This window comes from Barbus barbus, assembly GCF_936440315.1.
Source record: "Barbus barbus genome assembly, chromosome: 36".
NCBI lineage: Eukaryota > Metazoa > Chordata > Actinopteri > Cypriniformes > Cyprinidae > Barbus > Barbus barbus.
In genome coordinates this window covers 21,206,040-21,231,284 of record NC_136714.1, presented here as the reverse complement: position 1 = coordinate 21,231,284, position 25,245 = coordinate 21,206,040, and the positions used below count along the sequence as shown (strand labels likewise).

The window sequence follows — 25,245 nt, the reverse complement described above, 5'->3', positions numbered from 1 at the left end:
TCTGATAAACAGGTATGTGACCTCTTTTCCCTCTGCCCCATTCACTTATACAACCTGTCCGATGGCCTTTTGATCGCTTTTGACACCCTGCTGACGACTACTGCCTCTCTCCCCACATATCTCGATCGGGTGGCCTATGGCTGCCTTCCTCACCATTCACAGTTACAATGGCCTTTAATGGCTCTCCCCCCACAGACACCTAAATGAGACTGGATCTGTGATGGGCTCCCCTGAACCACACCTTATGGGGCAGTTAAATGGCCCATCGCAGATAAGAGCCTAAACTGGGGGAGGTTGTGGCTCCTCTTGCCACGTTCTGTTTAGATGGATGAGCTGGAGAGGACAAACAAACATTTTAGCTTCAGTTTCTTTCAGAGAACAAGCTTTTTTTCAGGTTCAACAAGTATTAACAGAAATGAAACATAGACAGGCGTTTCAGAAAAATCCAAGATATGAGGTCAAATATACACTTCTGACAAATGAAAGTCCTTGATATATAGCTCATGCAACACTATCCATACAATCCATCTTTATTTATGGAATAGTTGCCCTAGTGCATTTAATGTTATGTAATGTACTGTAATGTCACATAATTTCTTACTTATGGTTATCTGTTTGGGAGGCGTTATTTAAATATATAATACAGCATAAACCTTATAAACAGTGTAAAATAAAAAGTCATCTAACTGAATAATCAAATGTATTGATTCTTTAATATACACCTGTGGTCTGAATACCCACTTATTTCATTTATGTGACATAGCACAACATAATCACTTGGAAATATGCTACAATCCAAAAGTTTGGGCTCAGTAACATTTTTCTTAATTAAAATTAAACTTTTAAAGACATTTTTAAAGCAAATACATTTATAATGTTAAAAAGAGATACATTTTAAATGAATTCTTAATAAAAATAAGTTCATCAAAGAATTATGAAAAAGTATCAGTTTCAACAAACAAGCAGCACATACTCAATATTTATAATAAAAATCTGCATATTAAAATTTATGGGGGATCATGCGACACTGAAAACTATAGTAATGACTGGTGAAAATTTAGCTTTACATTTTAAAAGATTAAACTAGAAAAAAAAAATTGAAATAGTAATCATATTTCACAACATTACTGTTTTTACTATATTTCTGATAATATAAATGCAGCCTTGGTGAGCATAAGAGATACATTTTAGAACTTTTGGATGATGTCTACTAATTATATTTGACAAAAAATGTAAATAAATAAATAAACTAATCCAAACAAGACAGTATTTAGTGTATTAATAGTATCATAACAGCAGATACTATATAATACAATTAAGTTTATTTATTCATTTATTTACACTAAAGTGATTTGAGCACAGAAACTTCAACATCTCTCTGTTTCAGTCGATTTAGTATTTCATTTCCTTACACAACCATTACATCATTAGTAAATTGATATTTACTCAGGTATACAAAGAAAAAAAAGAAAAAGAAAAAAAGAGGGAGGAAGAGACTTCATATTAAAGAACATACATAGGAAAAATAACTAATGTGACAAATTAAATAGAACTACTCTTAATCTAAAAAAAGAGAGAGCATATTATGTTGTTTTTGATCAGCACTGATAAAGTTGAAAATAAGAAAATAACACACAATGTGTAAGAGAGTACTGTGCATTTCTTATACACAATAATAAGAAGAGGTGCTTTTGGAGGCAGCTTTGCCCAAAAACATGAAGACTAATTAAAAAAATGACATCTAGCTGAGAAAGATGCTTATAAAAGTTCTTAAAAAGACCCTAAAGATAAATGATTTTTAAAAGGGAGGTGACATAAAAAGCTAGTGAGTGAAAACAAAGCCCAGACTTGAAAAATAAAGATGTGGTGTAAAGAAACCGCATTAAAAGGCCTTCAGATTCTTTCAGATTCGATATATGTGCATTTGAGCAAAAGAAAAACCTTTTAACCACTGCTGACTTTTACTTTTATTTACCCGATTGACTACACACCACCCCATCTTCAGCATCTTTAGAGTTTGGGTGTTTTTCTCACTTTATTCTGAGCACAGATTTTCCAGGAAGAGTCATTTTTTTCATTTGTGTGTGGTGTAACAGATGCAGCTTCACCCTATGGAGGAATGCTTTTAGGTGTGTTAGACCTATTCTAAAAGTGTGCAGGTGTGTGTGTCCAGGTCACTTGTGATGTCTCTGGGAGTGTAAGGTGGAGTCGTCAAACAGTGGGTTTTTCACCTCCATCTCTCCAGTCTAAAGAGGGAAAAAACCAACAACAAATTTAGCAAAATACATAACGGTCACAGTTGTTCAGATAATATGTTTTTTTTGTTTTTTTTTAAATATTAGGACTGCATTAATAAATACATTTCTGAAGGCATGGGACACCAAAAACTGTAGTAATAGCAACTGAAAATTCAGCTTTGCCATCACAGGAATTCACTTACATAAAAAAAAAAAGACTCATTTTAATGACTCATATATTTTAAAGCATTACGGTTTTGACTGTATTTTTGATCAAATAAATACAGCCTTGGTGAGCATAAGAGACAAAGTAAAAAAAAAAAAATCCTACACACCCAACACCTTTGAATGGAAGTGTGCATGCATCATATATTTTACAACAAATTTAGTAATATAAATAAATAAAATAAAATAAATTAATTACCGGTAATTATTTTCAAATTTAAACAAAACAGTATTTTAAAATCATATTTATGTATTTTTTACATTTTATTTTGTGTTAATATTATCAAAAAAAAAAAAAAAAAAAACATTAATTAGAGATGCTAAATGCAAAAATGTTTACACACCGGTGCCAGTCCAGGGCACTCGTACACAGTGAAATCTCCCACTTCATTCTCCTCATCTGATGTGGCCCCAGACTCTGAGACTTTAGGTTCTGCTTTGTGTCTGTGTTCAAAAGAAAAATCAGTATATTAACATCTTTAACAGATATAGCACAGAACACGTTTTATGAAACGTACATGCAAAGTTTAGTAAATACATATTTTTTCACAGGGAAATGCTGCTTCATCTTCATTATCATGTTATAACCTTCGCTCAATAGCACAGTGATAACAGAAAGAGATTTGACATATCAATCTATGTATTTACATTTCATAATCAAAAGTTCATCCACCTAGAAAAGGATGATTTAAACAACTTTACACTCAAACAAATGTGTTTTTTTTCCTAAATAATGCAGGTAATTGAAAAAAAAAACGCTACTATATAAATACGCTACTATATAAAAAGTTAAAATAAGTTTTAGTAGTCAGTCAACATTATGCCATAAATGCTGTTGAGCATACATATTTTGAAACCAGTACTCTTAGCATGATTCATATGAAGTGCAATGTATATATATACACAGTGTATGTACATGGAAGTGGAAGCAAATAAGAAGGAAGGAAATGAGTAAGGAAAATTATATGCATTTTTGCATTCACGATCCTGGTCAGCATTCTCTTAAAGCAACTTACGATAAAAATGCACAAATAATGTTAAAGGAAATCACAGGGACAGAGAGCAGAGAAGAGACAATGCAGCTAAAGTGACTAAACTAATGAAGAGATCATGTATTGTGCTTACTTATCCATTGAGAGCATCTGTTGTTTCTGATGCTGGTAGTGATACATCTGAGCACTGTGAGCCAGGGTTTTATCTCCAGACTAAAACATGGAAAGAGATGGTCGTAATGACACATTACAAGAAGTGTCAAAGTGTTTACTGTATTTTTCCCAATGTATGAACACTGAACAGGCATTAATGTGAATGCTCTTACTGAAGGATGACTATGATTGGGGCCCGCAGGATGAAACGCAGGGTAATCGACTTTCTGAGCCAGATGAGTTTCTCTCTGAAACCTGTAGAAAAAAATAAAAATAAATAATAATAATAAAAAAAAGTTTAAGAAATTGCACTGAAAATGACAAAATTATTAAAAGGACATATTTTTTTTAATACTTATTTTTATACTAATATTATATTTATTGTTATTATTTAAAAGACTGAAATAGTATAAAAAGGGATATTATAAGGGGAAAATATTATAATACATTGTATATAAAAAAAAACAAAAAAAACAATCATTTTTAATTAATATTTATTTAAAATTCTAATTTATAACAATATATATCTATACCTATATTTAACATTATTTTATATCATAATTATATTTTTATTTTATAAGTTATATTATTTCTTCCCCTAAAGTAGTTAAATATCACATTACTAACTTTTATTTAGAAAAGCTTCTTTCTTCATTAGAAGAGAAAAAACAGGAAGGTTTTAGAAACACACTACAGTGGCATGATAATGCCTTGGGCTGACATCATAAACTGACAAATAATAAAGATTCAACTTGCCTGACCCAGCAGACAGCAGCGCCGATGAGTGCCATGGAGCCCACAATAATGCATAAAGAGATCATCACTGCTCCCAATGTTACAAAAACACACAATTATACGAGAGAGAAAAAGAGACAGACAAGAAAAACTATGAGGAAGACTGTCATTTTGATTCATCGAAATAAGGGACGTGTGTGAAGTGTGTAAATTGACACATTTGACACATGCCAAAGATGTTTTGGTATAATTCAGAGAAGCTCACAGTGTACTAACGTCTGAAAACAAACCAATTATAAAAGTACAAAACATCATGTGATGGGCCTGCTTTTAAAATGCCATCTTTGTCAAGGATGCAGGCCAGCCAAACCACAGTAAAACCGGTAAATGGCATTAAAAATAGCACACAGAAAGATTTCTGTGGAAACCGGGTCAAAGTATGCAGAAATTATAAAAACAAAACAAAAAAAACAACACATTGCTCATAATTAGGCTTTAAATCAAATCAGAAAAAACCTAGTGTCACATACAGACTAGCAGGCTGTCTCTGGAGGAGTGGGGGGAGATGATCGGCCCGTGGCGGTCGGACGAGTTTGTGACCGGCTGGGGAGATTTAGGGGTCTGGTGTGTTGGCGTGGATGGGCCGCTGGTCGTTGTTTCGGGTTTGTGCAGACTCTTCTGCTTCGATTCTGACTGGGATTGCAGAAGAGAGTCTAGAGATGAGGGGGGATGAGACAGAGAGAGACAGAAAAAGGGAATAAAAGGAAATCTGATTACAAAAAAAACAATATCTGTAATTTTCTGTTGCTGTCTGGATGTAGTAAAACACCCGCAGATGTAGCAGAAAACATCTGGGTCACATCTGGCATCATCTTCAATCAGTGGCCATAATTCTAACTTTAAAATCAGGACTTGGCATAAAATAATGGCTTCAGAATCAATCTAAAATGGACTGAGAATTGAGCAAAGACCCAGCAGACCCTAACCATTAGGCCAGACAGGGGAAGTCGTGGCCTAATGGTTAGAGAGTCGGACTCGTAATCGAAAGGTTGCGAGTTCGAGCCCCCGGCCGGCAGGGATTGTAGGTGGGGGGAGTGAATGTCCAGTGCTCTCTCCACCCTTAATACCACGACTGAGGTACCCGAACCACCGAACCCCCAATTGCTCCCCGGGCGCCGCAGCATGGCTGCCCACTGCTCCGGGTGTGTGTTCACGGTGTGTGTGTGTGTGTGCATTTGTTCACTACTCACTGCTGTGTGTGTGCACTTGGATGGGTTAAACGCAGAGCACCAATTTCGAGTATGGGTCACCATACTTGACAATACGTCACGACTTTACTTTACGACTTTACTAAAGAGTTCTAATCTGGCTCAGAGGATGACAGGAATCATGTCTTTGTGGCAGTTTTTCTTGTGATGTAAGCATAATACAAGACTTCTTCACCTAACAAATTGTTTGTCGAAAGCAAAAATGCTACGAAATCATATTTTGTGAGAGGGTGTGACGTCCTACAGCAAACCATCCCCAAAATTAGGAAGAAACAAGTATTGGATTTCATTTAGCAAATATGATGCAGGACCGTGTTATTTTTTATCCTTATTTCAACATTAAACTATTATTTTCATCTAACATCCCTAAAGTTACTATATTACTTTCTTGTTTAACAGTATTTTTCCACCGTTGACTAAGCGGCAAAGGCTTCTGCAATCCGCATGTTTTACGCAAGATTAAAACAGAAGGGTTTGCTATGAATCATGACCACTATAACCGCTACACTACCTCACTAACCAGAACCACAGATTTTTAAGAACAGATAGTTCAAACCTGGCTGTTTGACGTCTGACATTTGCTGCTTGGCAATAACAGAGGACAGATAGTCGATTTCTTCATCGACGTCAGGATGAGAGGCTGTGGAAATAAAGATACAATGTCATGGTAAAAACATGCTTCTGTCATTGAACAGGAACAAAAATCATGGTACCATTTTTTTCTGTACTTCATACCAAATGCAGCTCAGTCTCAATTGTATTGAGAGTATATTATGAAACTTGGTAAATATTCGCATATATAATTTGTGAGGGAAGTGTGATGAGTGGGCTGTGTGTGTCCTGAGAGTGACAGTGTGCCAGAGTGTTGTTTGTTTGACACGCTCTAAAGGGAAAACAAAGGCAGCACATGGTTTAATGGTACGCTTGGCCAGACAGTAAGCTGCATTCCAAGACTATGGAAGATCTTCCCTCTTGACAACCTGAGTGTGTGGGTGTGTGTGGCCAGTGAGAGGGTGTGTGTGATCACAACACAAGGCCCTAAAACATTAAGACTGGAAAGAGTTGTGAGTTTTGAATCAGTGAATCAAATGATCTGAAAGAACTGATTCACTGAATCAAAACGCTGTTGTCATTTATCTTGAAAAAAACTATTTTAAAAAAGCTCTCTTTGTGCTCTTATACTCAACAGTGTTATTTAATTAAAAAATATATCAAACATAATAATATATACTTTATAAATGTCATAAACAATATTGAATATTTCGTAAATATTGTTAATTATCCAGCACTGGTTAGTAAATGTCAAATCGGCAACAAAATAATATCATAAATATATATATATGGTAAAAGTTCATAATATCATTCAGCCTTAGATGGTTAATTTTATACAACCAAAAAATAATATAGAATATTGAGCAAATAGAAATTACATTAACCAGTATTTAATTGAATAAAAATCAGCAAAATAGTACTAAACTATAAACATTCATTACATCCTCCAGCCCCAGTTGGTTAATTTTTTATATATATAAACAAGAATATATTGCAAATATCAATTACATCAAACCCTAGTTAATTAATTTTAAATAATAAAAACAATACCATATTAATGACATCAACAAACCCTAGTTGGTATATAATTGATATAATATGATAAAATATAATAAAAAATAAGAATATATTGTAAATAATCAACAAGCCCAAGGTAACTAATTTTATAATTTTAATTTTCTTTTCTTTTTTTTATATACATTATATATTATAAATACATATGCATTATGTCATCCAGCCCTAGGTTGGTTCATTTTTAAAAATAAAATAATATTGAATACACTAAATAAATATTTAATCAGCCATAGTTGGCTAATTCTAGATAGAATCTACAAGCTACATCTACAAGCTCTTTGTATTACCAACAAAATAATGTGAAATGTATCATAAATAATCAATATATCGCCCAGCCCTGGTTTTGTTTGCTCTTCCTTGAAAAACATTCTGGCCTGGTTTGACACATTGATAAATATCACCTTCATAAATTTAACAGCCATGACTTTGCGTGGTGAGGTGTTGCATTTTGTACGCAGCTTATGTTTGCAAAGAGCTGCTGAATAAAAGTTCCTTTTCCTTACAGCAACTTTATCTTATCATCCTTGCACATAGATTATAAATATCAAAACTTTCCTCAGCACTGTACCATAACATGCTGACAGTCTATAGCTACTGTTTATTGTCATGAAGGTTGGTGTTTAGTCTACAGATGACTGGCCATCTGCCTCCTGGAACAAGGCTGATGTGATAGAACAGCACATATCGCTGGCTGAGCACCCCCACACTCCACAGCAGGTGTCAAAGGAGGCGGGTCAAACCATCTGTACTTGTTTGGGGGGGACAAGTGAACCTGTAAATCTGTGGTTTACACATAAAGAGGGTGTTCACAAACAGTCCAGCCTGACTAAATCTGATGAACAATTTAATAAAGTTTTGACTCAGTGGGTGTTAGAAGAGTCAGTAGACAACTTGTTCCACAACTTTACACGCAATTTAATCTGTAAACACCATAACTGTAATTATTCATATAATTATTATGATGAAATCAAATGAGTGTTTATTTATAATTCACATTTGTGAAGTGTATAAAGAAATATAAATATTAAATGACTATTTCAGTCTCCCTCAAAATTTCCCGTTTAGTTCAATGTGCTACTTGCTGTTTTTGTGTAACTGAAATTGACTGAGTGAAAATTGTTTCCACATCTAAATTTTTTTTCAGAATGGCAATGTTAAGACATATTATGCTTTAACAAAATTGTGCCTTGATACTACAGACCATTTACTGTTTGAATCTGCATGTAAAATGAGCATATTAACAAAAAAAACAAAAAAAAAAGAATGCATGAATGCATACTTCAAAAATCCTCCTGAAAAAGTATATCATCCTGGCTGCTTTTGTCATAATATAATTTGGGACACATTGTTTTCTCTGACTTTTGTTAGTATATAATGCAGCTTTCTAGAACTAGCCAGATATACAAAACGCTTTGACAGGCATCTGAAACTAATAGGCAGTGTACAGGCTATTTTTGTAGTTTTGGACACTGCCATCTAGTGGTGGCTTCATTAAATGCACTGGTCAGAAATTACTGAATGTTTTTGACAGAGAATTGAGTGCTCAAATAAAAAAAAACAATGTAGTGATGACACATTATATTCAACTCAAATCAAAAAAACAAAAGTACAATTATAATAAGTGATTCACTGACATGCAAGTTAACACAAATAGTCTGTTTCAGTCAATATGATAATTAACATAAACGTTTATTTGTGTCTGGTCTCTCTCTCTCTCTCTCTCTCTGTCCGATCAGTGCAGCAAAAATGAGACTGCTGACCTACATAGACAGATGATGATTAATCGCAGATGCTTCGGTTTAGCTGATGGCTGTTAAATAACTTGTCAGTGTGGTCCAAATTTAAAGGCAGGAGGAAAAAAAATAAATACATAAATCAGGATTTTAAAAAATGGGGTATTAAAATCCGAATGAATTTTTATTGTTCTTTAAAACTCTAAAACAACCTTGTTCACTCATAACCATATTAAAAGCAAAGAGACTCGTGACGCAGGACTGTTTGCTCAGTAAACTCTTTAACAGCAGGTTCCACCTTGGTCTAACATTCATTATAGCTTTAATTGCGCTCTTTGAATCTTTGAGACTGTTCTGAGGTAAAGGTGTTAAGAGACAAAATTGTTTTCAAAATCAAGCTAAACTGTCCTACTTCAGAATACAGAGCAGCTAACATTTAATCAATAGATCTCTGTTTATCGATAATGATGTAAATTGCACTGCTAAACACTAAAAACAGTCATTTGAGTTTTTTAAAGATATTTTTGGAAACACGCAGGCTCTAGTTACACAAATGAAACCAGGCCCTTATCAAACTCTTCATCAGCGAGGCAGGCCTGTGTTTGGAGAGCTGAATCACTCATTACAGGAAAGGTATTGCAGAGAATGAGAAAGAGAGGAGGAGAGGTAGGGCGAAGATCTATTAGCATGGACCGGAGACAATGTTTGGGATTTTTGAACATAGACAAACTCAATAGATTAGTGCTGCATTACTGCCACTTTATTGTTCAGATACATTTATGTTTACTGTAAATGTATCTAGATGGCTAATATAGATAAGAGATGAGGTTGTCAAAAATGTGAGATTTTATGTATTTTTCTAATTAATGTTTATTAAAAATCACATAAATATTCAAATGTATAATAATTTTATATATATTCTATTGCTCTCCTTTTGACCACCATAGTCAAAATTAGAAACTGCCATGTGTTATCTTATTTTTCAAAACAGTTTATGAATTTATAGCTGTCATGGAACTACATGACAGCTATAAAAAATTAAAAAAAAACATGATTTTTGAAGATTTTTTAAAAATGGAGTTATCTGTTTCTGCAAATTAACTCTTCATATATTAATACAAAATGTCAAGATGTATATTTAACAAAATGTTAAATGTTTTAATAATAATAAAAAAAGTGTTTAAAAGTCATGTTTTTTTATCTTGCACTCCAGTTAATATCAATTAAACTGCAGTTGGGTTGTTTTGATTAAATAATAATAACAACAACAACAAAAAATACAGCTAACTAACACAATAAAAAAAACATGATTTATGAAAATGAATAAAAACGGATTTGTCCGTTTTTGCAAATAAACTCTGAATATTTCTCACAAGCAGTATTTATCACACACAACCGTATCACATGACATACTAATCAATTTCATGCACAATACTTTCAAGGATGTTTGGGTAGACAGTCTTTTGGCCAATGAAATTGTTAAAATATTTAATTTCAGTGTTGGGAAGTAACTAGTTACATGCAACAAAATGCAATTTAATTACAAAATAAATGTAACTGTAATCTGTTACAGTTACTGAGAAAATATGTGTAATTAAATTACAATTACTTATGAAAATGTTAAAGATTACAAAAGGGGCTTATATCTGAATATTTCCACGCATGTACAGATATGACTGATTAATTCCCAAATTGCATTGACTGCTTTAAAATATGAGAGTTTCAGGAGTTAAAGACACAGAATAGAACACATGATTATTCAAAGACTGTTTTATTTCCTCTTTGGGTTTAAGTATATGCTTTGTGTAAGATTAGCTGTTTTTTTTTCCAAGGCATTGTTAGATGCCAGTGTTTCCTGTCAAAGGTTTTTAAGCTAAGATTTTAAATCTGTATTTAACCTCAGAATGATCTCAAAGCAAAAAGAGATGGTAAAGTCTGATTATGTGGTGGCTGTGCTTTAAAAATGATTATAATCTTAACTCAAGTGAAGAAGGAATTTGAAAGTCTGACACCGACAGTAATCAGAGTTGAGTTCTACTGTAAAGCTAACCCTGCCTGCTTTAAATGTTTCAAAATGATTAACAGTTGCAAACATTCGTTAAAAATTTAGAAAAGTAATCAAAAAGTAACCAAATGTAATCAGTTACATTAATGAAGTGACTGAAATAGTTACACTACTTATTACATTTTAAGTAGGGTAACTTGTAATCTGTAACCTATTACATTTCCAAAGTAACCTTTCCAACATTGTTTAATTTGAAGATCTATTTAAGAACTATTGTTTTTTTTATTGTTCAAATGAAAAGTTATGCAGTCACGCTGCAAGTTATGGTTTTATGTATCAAATCATTTTGTGCACGACTCCTGTGGAAATAGTGAAGAATGGAAAATAGAGCACCATTATAATAATCACAGATTTTTCAGCTATAATAGCACATTAATAAAACCTAATCAATTATTAATAAAAATGACAATTTATATAAAATTACAAATATTTAATATGTTTCTTTCTGAAAGCATTTGTCTCTAAAAATGACACTTAAAAATATTTATTATAAAAAGCCATAACTCTACCTAAGACTGCTGTCATGTGTCTCTGTCACACGAGGAGAGACAGAGAAAGAGATTAAGCATTATGCTCACCACAAAACCAACAGAAACAGTGAGAGAGGAGAGAAACGACAGCAAAAGCACAGGTCAGATGATGGGAGGATCTGCGGTCTAAACCATCAACATCATCTCTTTCACGACGGCATTAGTCACAGGCCAAGGGTTCGGTTAATGAATGCACAGCATTTGGCTGGAGAAAACGCTTCTGTGCCGCCTGACTCACAGTTTGTTGATGCACCAAAGTAAAGGCCAGATTAGACAATAGGTGCTAAATAAATCGTGACACAGTAGCCAGAAGGAGGGTAGGGTGGATGTGTGAAAGCCTTCATACCTTGGTGGTGGTGCTGGAGAAAGTGTGTCCTGCGAGCAACACAATGTCCCGCTTCATTTTCCACCAATGGGGAGAGGCAGGGGCCACAGTGGGAGGAACCAGGCTTGCAGAAGCACCGCCCCTTTCTGGCACAGTCTATGTGATCAGGGCAATCGTTTGCTGAGAAAATAGAAATGTTGAAGAAAAAAACAAAAAAAACAAACTCTAATTATATTAACCTGCATAGCCCTGAAGTACTACATGTCACATGTCAAGTCTTTGAATATAATTTTTTTTTTTTTATCGGTAATGTTGTCATTGCAGGTTGAGAACATCATGTCCTTTTAAAAATTTATGATGTTGACCCCCCTCCCCCCACCATTATGGGGGGGATGGGGGGGGGTTAAAGAGGAAAAAGGGGAACATTTATACTTAACTTTAAATAAACACTAAAAATAAATTTAAATGATCTTTATTTGGACTGTATGTATAGAACAAAAACAAGTCTCTTTAAAATTAAAAAAGGAACATTGTTCAGTACAAGCTCTTGATATCTATTGTTTACCTCCGAAAACAATACTGATTAAGAGTTATACTTTTTTTTGGAAGAATTTATTAGTTTTAATCAACAAAAATGCATTACATTGATTAAAAGAGACAGCAATAGAAAAAAAAAAAGTTTTTCCCCCTATTTTTCTACTGTCAATAGATCATAAGAATCATCAATGATTTTTTTTTTTTCTTTTCTCAAAAATATAAAGCAGCACAACCGGTTTCAACATTGATAATAATAAGAAATATTTCTTGAGCAGCAAATCAGCATATTAGAATGATTTATGAAGGATCACGTGACACTAAAGACCTGAGTAACGGCTGCAGAAATCCTTTTTTGTCATCACAAATAAAAAAAATATATATATTAATATAGAAAATTAACTTAAATTGTAAATCTTAAATTGTAAAAAATTATTTCACAATATTAAAAAAAGGAATGTTAGTGTATATCCATATATTTATTTTCAACTTGTCATGTTCATGCAAAACCAGTAAACCTGGAAACTTTCACATCAACACATACAAGGACAAAACAGAAGGATATGACGTAATAAAAGCATCCCGCAGATGCTGTCGATAGTGCTTTACTTGAACCTGAAATTCCTTAAAGCCTCAAAAACATTCAATGGTAACGGTAACTGAAGTACCCAATGACATCAATGCTATTGAATTCAGTCCGCATCATATCCTTGACTGACTCTCAATCGCTCTAGAGACTCCAAAATCAGTCATCAGTACAAACATGCTTGAATGATTCAAATCGGTTCACAGACGCAATCATAATCTCAGCTCCTTCTCTTCAACTATACTTTTTCATATGAGCTCCTATTCTCTAGAAATCCCTTCATTTTCTGTGTAATGCACCGTGTGGGGGTGCAGAAGGAAACTGGGTCAGCAGCAGGTGTGTGTGTGCTCTGACGGTGCTTGGGGTCATTTTAGTATTGTTGATATACTATTATAGTTTTTGCTCATTTTTAAATCAGATTTATTTTTTATTTTAATATTACTTTAAATTTGAGTAATTTTGTTGTGCGTTTTTGATATTTGTATTATTTGTTTTACGTTATTATAGTACTTCAACTAAAAAAAGAAATGTTGTCATGCCAACTAGCTGAAAAAAGTTTTAGTTTTTAAATATAATTGGTTTATTTTAATTTATTAATTTTTAAAAATAATTTTAGCTTTAGTCTTTTGTGAGCCTCATCAATGGATGAATTTAACATCTTCTGTTTTCTTTTTTCCTTTTTTTGTGAATTTTGAGAAAATATTATAAAATAAATGTAATTAATCCAATGCACATCTCTTTTACGGTCATTCAAATGTACGGTATTTCTCCATTACACTCGAATCAGCCACTTTGCTTTTTAAATATTAGTAATGATATTGGGTCAACAAAAACACTTATTACTTCTAAAGAAATTTGAAAATAAAATAAAATAAAATATAACCATATACTTATGCATATTCCATTACTTAACAACCTGAGCGCTCATGCCATAATGCATTCTTTAAAATGTTATATGATAAAGCTAAAAAGCTATTTATGCCTGAAGAAAATTAAAAGTATTTTTACTTCCAGAACCCATAGTGAGACACTCCAAGCAAAATGTCTGATCATTTTCAGCTGCAGAGAATAAGTGCTTGAGTGTTGTGTGATGACTGGATCTCTCTCCGTCACTCTGACATCATCTGACAGACATCAGTAGGAACTCACAGGCAAATATCTACAAATGACACATTTTCCATCTGGAAGAATTTCAATGAGCGTAAAGCAATCATTCACGATTTGTCCCAGATGGCTTGTTCTTAAAGGAGAATGGAGCTTAACTAGACCATGAAACTGGACTAATGGTCTAAGGCAAACTTGTGTAATTATCAAATGATACTTTATTTTTACAGTGACATTTTTATATTCTCAAGCCTCCTTGAGAACGATGTGTTTCCAGGCAACAATAATAATTTAAAAGCGCCCCGCCAAAGCAACTGCTTCCACACACCACAGCAGTAATGTACAGAGACACACATATGTTCTGCTCTAATAGACATTTTGAAAAACAGATTAATAGATTAGAAACTATTCATATCAAGCTCCCGATTCTGCAGTATATCAAGTGGCGATCCAACGCACACCAAAATTGTTGGCAAATGTACCTTTCAAAAAATAAGGTCTGTAAGAATTTTTATATTTTTGAAATGTTCACAAAGCCTGCATTTATTTACTAAAAATACATATGGTAAAATATTATTAAAATAACTGTTTATCTTTCAATATACATTAAATTGTAATTTATTCCTTTGATGGCAAAGCTGAATTTTCAGTGTCATCTGATCCATCAGAAATCATTCTAATATGCTGATTTGCTGCTCAAGAATTTCTTATTATCATTATCAATGTTGAAAAAAGTCGTGCTGCTAAATATTTCTATAGAAACTGTGATTAAAAATTTCTGAATGTTTTGATTTGCAATAGAAATCTTTTGCATCATTCATCTGCACCAATTTAATGCATCCTTGCTGAATAAAAAAAAAAAAAAAAAAAAATTCTTCAATTATTTTTTTAAACTGACCCAAACTTTTGACTGGTAGTGTCCTTAAAATAATCACTAAAATATATAATATTAACATAAACTGCAAAAGCCCAACAAATCCAGAATCTGTCATACAACCTGTTGGCAAGTTTCTACCAAGTGAATTTATGACAAAAATATAATAGAGTTTATACCAACTTACAACATTTGATGTCAACAGCAAAAAAATAGGGAAAATGTCACCTTTTCCTCCTATTCATATATGACATTCTGCATATAAAAATCAATATCTTTATCTTCAGATGTGTGCCAGTGGTAAAGCTAAGTGGAAGGCCTTTGGATCGATCCCTGCAAACACCTTGCCATTAGCTTTGACTGCATCACCATTGTACCCATGATGATGTTGCTGCTCAATATATGCATTGATTTCTGCTCATCACTTGTCATAGACCTCCTCATCTCTCATTAGTCTTCATAAAACACCACCAGATTGCTTTTAAGTCATGAGAACTGAGATTAACTGACTAATGAGGTGCAACTGTATGCATGTGAGAGATGCACATTCCTCTAAACACCCTGCTGGGCCGCCCACCTCCAGCCGGTCATGGATATTAATCTACACAATCAATCACAAGCTCAAGCTGTGCTTGGAAATAAGGAGGAATTTTGCAAGCAACAGGTTTTTTAAGCTACACTGCAGTAAATTAAATTCTGTTTAAGTAACTACTAGACTACTGTATCATTTAGCTGAATATTTTATCTAAAATTACCTTGCAGGACATTTACTTTTTAGTAAAATGATCTTAAAGGAATGTACGTTTTTCATATCGTTCCAAACCCATATAACTTTTTTTTCTGTGGAAAACAGAAGACGATGTTTTGAAGAACTGTTTTTGCCATACTATGAAAGTCAGTGTTTTTTATTTTTAAATATGACTCTGGACCTCACCAAATTGCATGGACAAAAAACCACTGAGATCTCTTTCAACAATATCTGCTTTTGTGTAGAACCCCATTGTTTCAGCTAACAGGGCTCGCAGACTATTTATCAGAAACCATAATGTTTCTGGTTGGAGAAGATGCTTTGATCGCAGTCCATCTCTGCTCATCAAAACATCAATGACATAACACTGATCAAAGTCAAACCTGACAGACCACTTATAATTATATTTGGCCTCTTTGAAGGACTAGCTAATAGAAATGAGATGGCCACTGATGTGTACAATCAAGTATGACATGTAGACCTTGAAAAGAAAGGAGCACTAATTATTGGACACAAGGCCATTTTTAAAGCAAACTTTAAAATATAAAAAAATACTATATACTATAATATTGTATATAATTATATAAAACTAAAACTGATACGCTACCATAAGTGTGTTTGTCGGCACTCAAGCATGGCTCATCTAGTGAGGAGTGTTACTGTTTTTAGTATTTTGTACTCAAAACAATGCTAAATGACCTTTAGTTCCATAATAATAATAATAATAATAATAATAATAAAAACAATAATGTGATTAGGTATTTTCAATCTGGAAAGTATTTAATTAAAAATAAATAAAATATTAGCATTACAACATGGTTAAGTAATCTATAAAATATAATTTTTTTTTATTTATAATAATTAAAATAATTTAATTATATTTGTATATTATTTAATTAAAATACTTAAAATAATACAATTTTAAAAAATCTGCATTCCTATAAGGTAATGGAATCTATAAAATATTTTTGGTTGAATTTTTTCAAATGAACTATTGCAAAACATTGCTACCATGGTATAAAACTGATTTAAATTAATAATTAATTATTACCAGTTCACATTTAAAAAGAAAAAAAAATGGGTGGATACCTATTTGGCTGTGCTATTGTGTTACAATCAGCTAACTTAGAAATAAGACATTTAATTGGTTTTAAACACACTGTTGTGACTTTCTGTTTCCTAACACATCTGTAATTTTCATAAAATAACACCAAAACCAAACTTTTCAGTTGGCTGTGAAGTAAGATTTTGTCAAAACATCTCTAGTCATTTGCTCGGCCAAGGAATAGCGCACACGATTACATAAGAAAGATCAGCATATCACAAAGCTGGATTAAAAATTAATATTTCTAACCATCTGCTGCTGGCTCAGAAATCATTAACCGAGCTCTGAGCGGGAAGGAAGCCAACATCAGCAAAAACCTGCAGCACGGGAACAGGGACATGCTTATTGACAGCTTCCATTTACTTTGTGAGGTAGGATGTGAATTATAAGGGGCCACAAATGTTTAAAAAACCTGTTAAAAAGCAATAAAGTAAATCTCATTTTTTTCAGATGGATAATAATCTTGCAGTTGTGATGGGAGATTCCATGAACGGGAAAGTGTGGATGGATAAAGGGAAACTCCCATTGTGTGGACTTCCTGTTGCTTAAAGTCAAGTTAAGTTCCAGTTGCTTTGCCTGTTTAATTTGGCTCTCTTCCATGGCTACAGACGAACTCATGTTATTAACCTAGACTTTATATTTTCTGAAGATGTAATGCATGCAAATGCAAAAGTTGCTGCCACAACACCACTATGCATTTGCTACAGTGTTCACAGCATTTTTTTGAACATTGCTATGTAGTTACAAGGTTGCTTTCTGGTCCAAGTCAAACAAACTCATTGCCAAGTTTCAATGATATTCAAGGATCGAGATACAGCTTGGAGCTCTGGGATTCTTCACCTGTCTTCATCACTTAAAACAGCAATAGCACACAATGTGATGTATCATAAATATCCATAGCATTGTGCTTTAACACGCATTCTTAATCCAATATTCTTGATCTGAAAATAGAGCTTTAAAGTTGATTCTGTGAGACACTCCTAGCTTTACAGGCAATGGGCTCACCTGTTTCCATCCATTTGGCTCTTTCTCACTCTCGGTACTTATTAACTTCATGAGAATGGGCTAAAATCCCTGCTGCTATGGAAACTATGCTGTCTGACTATCACCCGCTTCATAGCAAGGTGCTAATGCGATTACATCTGGATCCAGATCGCACAGAATGGTAACCATGACTGGGTTACATTTCACACAAACATGCTTCAACTCTCAAATCCCATCTGTAAAATATGATAATTCCTAAATATAATGGTATAACTGAAACTTTTACATTCACCAAGGCTGAATTTAATTAATCAAAATACAGTAAATATTATGAAATATTATTACAATTTACAATAACTATTTTAAAATACAATTTATTCCTGTGATGGCAAAGCTGAATTTTCAGCAGCCATTACTCCAGTCTTCAGTGTCCTTCAGAAATCATTCTAATATGCTGATTTGGTCTTATTATTGTCAACAGTTTAATAGTTTAATATCATCAAACTGTTTAATGAAAATAGTTTTAAAAAATGTATGCAAACTGTGATGGATTTTTTTCAGGATTCTTTGATTAATTGAAAGTTCAAAAGAACAGAATCATATTTTAAACAATCTTTTTTTTAACATTATAAACATCTTTACGGTCATGTTCGAACAATTTAATGCATCCTTGATTAATAAAATCACCAATTTCTTAAATAAAACTTACTGACCCCAAATTGTTGTACACACACACACACATATATCCTAATTAATCAAACATCAAAACACATTTGACTATCATATACAGTTAAATTAATCATTTGAATGAATGTGTGAGACAGTGAAGAAATGTAGTAGATTAGGCAGGCTTCCACTCTTCATTTGCACAGAGTAACTGATAACAGCTGGATGTAGGATCATTTTAATACTTCAATTCTACAGCAATAAAATATTTGATTGTGGAATTTAGGTAAAGCAAAAGGGACATGTGACTATAGATGATACTAGCTAGGGATCACCTATAGTGAAAGCATTGTTCTACAACTATAAAAATGCAAACAGGCCACTGAAAACCAGCCTGCTAAGATTTGAAAATTAATATGCAGCTTTTCACATCCTTAGTACTTGGTATCCGCACAAAATTATGAAATAATACACATTTAAACAGTTATAAACACAACAGAAGTCAACAAATGTGTCTGGAAAATTCTCCTGTATTGAACACAATAGAGTTTTTGTTACATCAGACTGTGCTTCAAGCATCTGAGGGTCTCTTCTAATCTGCCTGGCTTGGATCTAATTATCATTAACAAAAACCCAATAATGACACACACCCTCGTTAGTGAGAGAAGTGCAGTGGACCACAGGAAATGAGAACCCAGATTTACGCCCACTTCTTTCAATAGCCACATTAAGACATTAAAGAGCCCTGCGATGAAAACCACTATTTTGTTTTAGAAAGCAAAAATACGGAAGTACAGTACAGAAAGAACCTGTGTAAGTCCCTACTAATCAAACTGCAATTTCTGCAACCAAATTGGCAACCTGTGTACTCAATGTGGGAAGACTTAAGGGTGGATGTTTGCTGTGTGTTACTGAACACTCAAGGGTGTGTTTGGATTTTATAGTGCATATTTAAACATGCAAACCATGTTTGTTTGTGCCTTTACTTTATAAGTAGTACACATTTTGAGTCTCACCACCAGAATGGCAGATAACACAGCCACAGCTGCTTGGTTCTCACATGGCAGGGTTTGTACACAGTACGTGGCCTCATTCAGGGATCTACTGCAGAGATAAGCCTCCGCTCTCAATGTGCACTCTACAAATCATCATTGTGGCAACAACAAGCTGTTTCCAGATCTCTGTAGAGCCTTAGATCCTCACGTTCCACTGAGACAGCAAGCCCAGGGTCCAATTCTGCGGTTACCACAGCAACGCAGCTAACCTTTTCTCAATCTACTCCATCACCTCCGAAGAGAGCAATGCAGCACTCAGACACCTCACATTACCCAAACACTTCTTATGTAAGTGCAGTTCGAAGTGAGCTGTGGTCAGAACTGCAGCGTAATGGAAAGAGAATTTTCCCCATATGTGAAATGGCAGGGTTAATTTCTTACATCTCTTTTACCCTGTGCTTTATGAAGAACAGGGTTAAGGTGGCATTTTAAGGTTCGGATATCAAGTTTTTTTCAGATTGGTATGCTATTGCGCACAAACTAAATAGCCTATTTTCCAGTCCACTTGATTATACCAAAGCAGCTTAAAAAGGCTGCAATTAACAGAACTTACAAATCAAAATAAAAGAAGGCTCAGGACATAGCCCTGTTGTACCTCAAACCTTACACATAAACGCAATACATTTCCTTGTTCTGAGTGAGTTGTATGACTATAGGACAAGTTTAAATAAGCATAAAAAATACACTCCTTGGGTATAAATTAACCAAGAACATTTTCTTCATGGAAAATGTCATTGCAGTACAATGATTGGTTGAATACCCTTCCACTGTGATCAGCTGTTACTGTAAAAAAAAAAAATGGAACTATTAAAAATAAATCAGCAATTAATGTAAACCTGAAATTAAATAAAATATAAATATTAAATTAAAAATAAATAAATAAATCGATTAGAAAACCAAATTCGAAAAATGAAAACTAGAAGTGTCGACTAGACAAATAGCCTAACTGAAATAAATATTAGGCTGAAGCAACAAAATTACTGCAACTAAAATTAAAATATAAACTGAAAGCATAAAAATAAAAAGTTAATTCGAAACATTATTAAATACTAGAATAGCATATAAATACTACTAAAATAACACTGAATGTGATACTGTCAAAAAAACAAATCAACCTGATTTAGTCAAACTGGTGAGAAAAAGGCTAAATTAAAGATGAACATCAGTGGCTGCAACTTTCATGACAGTGAAAACATTTACGGAAAAGCATGTTACAATAATATTAATTAAAATAATAATAAATAATATTATTAAAATACTACTACTACTAATAAATATTATTATTAGTAGTAATAATAATATTATTTATTATTATTCTTAGTAGCTGGAGTAGTATTAATAATAAATAATATTAATAAACAAAATAAAACAAAACATAACAGCCAGTATGAATGCATAAAAATATTATTATGATAATTAGCATCACTCTGTTACAGTAGATATCATAGCATAGGATAGCATTTATGAAATTATGATAATTTTCATAAATGCTCCTCAAACAAGCAGCAGACCAATTGGGGGTTGCTTTTTATAAACAGTCTACAGGTTGCTTTGTTCACCTGTGCGAAACAAGCTTGATTATCCACACATGGTCTGGTCACCATCTGTGAAATGACTGCATGGCTAGCGGCTCTAACCACAGTTCTGTCTTTCTGTGTGAAATATGACATGCTATTCTGTGGGGAGTTCAATGTGGAGTTCAATGTGGCAGCTTTTTTGAAGTCACACGCTAGAGAACAACAAACAATCAACCTTACAATGGAAAACTTGCATAAACATGTTTAGGCACTGGGACATAAGATAAGAGAGAAAGAGAAAGACCAGTCAGCCTCTGGATATGTTACAGAACACTGTAAAACCCCTAGAGCAATATTGCAGGTAAGAAAGGATAATATTAGCACATATGTATAAATATTTTAAACTTTCTTGTTTGATGACCCATACAGTTTTATCCAGCAACTGGATCCTAGGGGTGCTCATTGTGCAGATGTGTGTCAATGAGAAAGTGATTGTGATAGCGTCCTGCCAGTGTCCAGCTGTTGTCATTCCCACAGGTGTGTGAAAAAGAAGCTTGGACAGATAATCTCTGCTCATGTTCTCCATAATTACTGCAATCACATCCCACAATTCAGTTCACACTGCCCAGTGCCCACTATGAAACTCTTAAACTATTACAATGAACATTTGAGCCATCAATAAATCGTAGAAAATAAATAAAATATATGGATTTCCTTCAGTCATATTTCCAATAAAGTGCAAATGGGTCACCAGATGCTGAATAAGAGGGGTATGGATCAAACATTTTTTAATTGTAATTTCTAAAAACTTGTAAAATCTAAAAACTGTGGTACAGTTGAGTTATTGACAATTATTGCATGATCTAAAACTAGTTTTAGTGAAAAAAAGAAAATAGGTTAAAAAATGCAGTAGAGAGACTTCCACTAAAGCAAAAATTAAGGAGCTGAAGTTTATCTAAAAGTGACGCTGTCCCTCCTACATTAAATTTATATAAATTAAAATTGTACATATACAGTGGGGCAAATAGTATTTGATACAGTGCCGATTTTTCTTGTTTTCCCACTTACAAAGAATGGAGAGACAGAATATTAAAAAAAAAAAATCCAGAAAATCACATTGTATGATTTTTGAATAATTAACTTCCATTTTATTGCATGAAATAAGTATTTGATACAATAGAAAAATAGAACTTAATATTTGGTACAGAAATCTTTGTTTATTACAGAGGTCAGACGTTTCCTGTAGTTCTTGACCAGGTTTGCACACACTGCAGCAGGGATTTTGGCCCACTTCTCCATACAGGTCTTCTCCAGATCTTTCAGGTTTTGGGGCTGTCGCTGGGCAACACAGAGTTTCAGCTCCCTCCATAGATTTTCTATACACGACCCATCTTCAATGCTTTTACTGAGGGAAGGAGGTTGTTGCCCAAAATCTTGCGATACATCATACATGGCCCCATCCATCCTCCCCTCAATACGGTGCAGTCGTCCTGTCCCCTTTGTAGAAAAGCACCCCCAAAGCATGATGTTTCCACCCCCATGCTTCACGGTTGGGATGGTGTTCTTGGGATTGTACTCATCCTTCTTCCTCCAAACACGGCGAGTGGAGTTTATACCAAAAAGTTCTATTTTGGTCTCATCTGACCACATTACCTTCTCCCACGCCTCCTCTGGATCATCCAGATGGTCTTTGGCAAACTTCAGACAGGCCTGGACATGTGCTGGCTTGAGCAGGGGGACCTTGTGTGCGCTGCATGATTTTAATCCATGATGGTGTAAGTGTGTTACTAATGGTAACCGTTGAGACTGTGGTCCCAGCTCTCTTCAGGTCATTGACCAGGTCCTCCCGTGTTCTAGGCTGATCCCTCACCTTTCTCAGGATCATTGATACTCCACGAGGCGAGATCTTGCATGGAGCCCCAGTCCGAGGGAGATTGACAGTCATCTTGAATTTCTTCCATTTTCTAATATTTGCGCCAACAGTTGTTGCCTTCTCACCAAGCTGTTTGCCTATTGTCCTGTAGCCCATCCCAGCCTTGTGCAGGTCTACAGCTTTGTCCCTAGTGTCCTTAGACAGCTCTTTGGTCTTGCCCATAGTGGAGAGGTTGGAGTCTGATTGATTGAGTGTGTGAACAAGTGTCTTTTATACAGGTAACGAGTTCAAACAGGTGCAATTAATACAGGTAATGAGTGGAGGATAGGAGGGCTTCTTAAAACAAACTAACCGCTCTGTGAGAGCCAGAATTCTTGCTGGATGGTAGGTGATCAAATACTTATTTCATGCAATAAAATGGAAATTAATTATTCAAAAATCATACAATGTGATTTTCTGGATTTTTTTTAATATTCTGTCTCTTTCAGTTGAGGTGTACCTACGATGAAAATTACAGATCTCTCCGTTCTTTGTAAGTGGGAAAACTTGAAAAATCGGCAGTGTATCAAATACTTATTTGCCCCACTGTACATGTACAAGACTCTGTATATCAATAATGAATATGTTAATGGTTGTGCAATGTAAGCATCATATTAAAAGCATGCAAATACATGATAGCTAAACCAAATTTAAAATACTACACTCAGTTTTATGCAACTGTATATAATCTCTATGACCTTAAAACAATTTTAAACAACACTTTAATAGGAGAGGGAAAGAGCCACAAGGAAATTCCATTACATTTTCCTTTCCTCCTCCATGTTTGTTTCTCCACTTGTTCAAAGGATTAGGGTTTATTCTGGCAAAAAAAAAAAAAAACATCTAGAAAAGTGTAGTAAAGAATAACCCACATATATAGACTAAATAAATTCAAGAATATAAATATTCAGCTTTGGAAATCAACGATATAACATTTAAATACAATTTGAACCACTTTAAACAGTGTTCGCACATCACATACTATAAAACACATAACAAATGTTTAAAAACAAATGGCCTATAACAAATAAAAGCTCACAAAAGCTGCTGAGCCACTACCATATGTTAACAGACAGACTCTTACCCGGCACACTCGCACCGACGGCGGCGAGGATTACGCAGATCAAGAGCCCGGACAGGAGGAGTGAGGCCCGGGCTCGCCGTGCGCTCCGGCTCGGGGAAAACAACATCCTTCAGTGCGCTTCTCAAGTCCAGGACAGCAGATAAAAGCTCCGGACAGTCATTCCCACATCTGTGTGGGCCGGATAGACGTATACTACAGAGAGAGACAACCTGGCCCGAATAAAGATGGGAGCGTCAACTCAAGAAGAGCGTTAAGCCGCTGCCTGTGTGGTACAGAGCTAAAGATAGAGGAGAGAGAGGAGGAGGACTTCTGCTGATAGACACGCTACAAACAGGAGAGATTAGAACAGATACACGCAGCAGCGGGAGGATGAATGAGCTCGTGACGCAATGACGCTGACGTGAGTGCTGCTTCTCTCAGGTGAGGGAACATTCTGTTAACAAAAGATATTTCAGTTTTAAGTAAAGACGATTTATTTGTTCCGGGAAATTTTTTTTATTTCATAATAAAAAATAACAGTAGAACATGTTATCAAACTGTAAGTCGTCACAGTGGGGAACCTGCCATTAAAGGAATAATTCACCCAAAAATGAGAATGTACTCCCCTTCAGGCCATCCAACATGTACATAAGTTTTATCACTTATCTACATCACTTGCTCACCAATGGATCCTCTGCAGTGAATGGGTGCCGTCAGAATGAGAGTCCAAACGACTGATAAAAACATAAATGAATGCAAATCCATTATTAAGACATTTGATTATTATTCTGTGTTTATCAGCTGTTTGAACTCATTCTGACGGCACCCATTCACTACAGAGAATCCATTAGTGAATTTAGTAATCTGTTCTGATGAAGAAACAAACTCATCTACATTCTTGGATGGCCTGAGAGTAAATTTTCATTTTGGGGTGAACTATTCCTTTAGTTTTTTCAGTAAAATGTAAAAATGTTCAATAAAATGTAAGGGTGTTCAATGGCAAAAATATTCAAAAGAATAAAATCCTTGTTTTGGAAGAAAGATATTGTAAATAATGATTACAAAGTATAAAACACATGGTATCTTGCCCCAATATGACCATGATAATACTCTTGTGTGTTCAGTGTGGTGTTATTGTGTTCAGCTATAGCATAAATATGATATTGGAATTTTAGTTTGGAAATATAAAGACAGGTTTGAATTAATTT

At 34.2% G+C, this 25,245-nt stretch overlaps 1 protein-coding gene across 1 annotated transcript; it reads right to left on the bottom strand.

Moving 5' to 3' along the window:
• Nucleotides 1–374: 374 nt before the first annotated feature.
• LOC306856102 (neural proliferation differentiation and control protein 1-like) lies at nt 375–24,464 on the bottom strand. Its single transcript, XM_079395126.1, has 9 exons — nt 24,059–24,464; nt 11,911–12,069; nt 6,167–6,250; nt 4,873–5,055; nt 4,364–4,430; nt 3,781–3,862; nt 3,588–3,667; nt 2,807–2,906; nt 375–2,246 (listed from the first exon to the last, which is right to left on the bottom strand). The coding sequence occupies exons 1-9, from the start codon at nt 24,162–24,164 to the stop codon at nt 2,175–2,177; spliced, it is 933 nt and encodes a 310-aa protein (XP_079251252.1). The 5' UTR covers nt 24,165–24,464; the 3' UTR covers nt 375–2,174.
• Between the last annotated feature and the right edge of the window lie 781 nt (nt 24,465–25,245).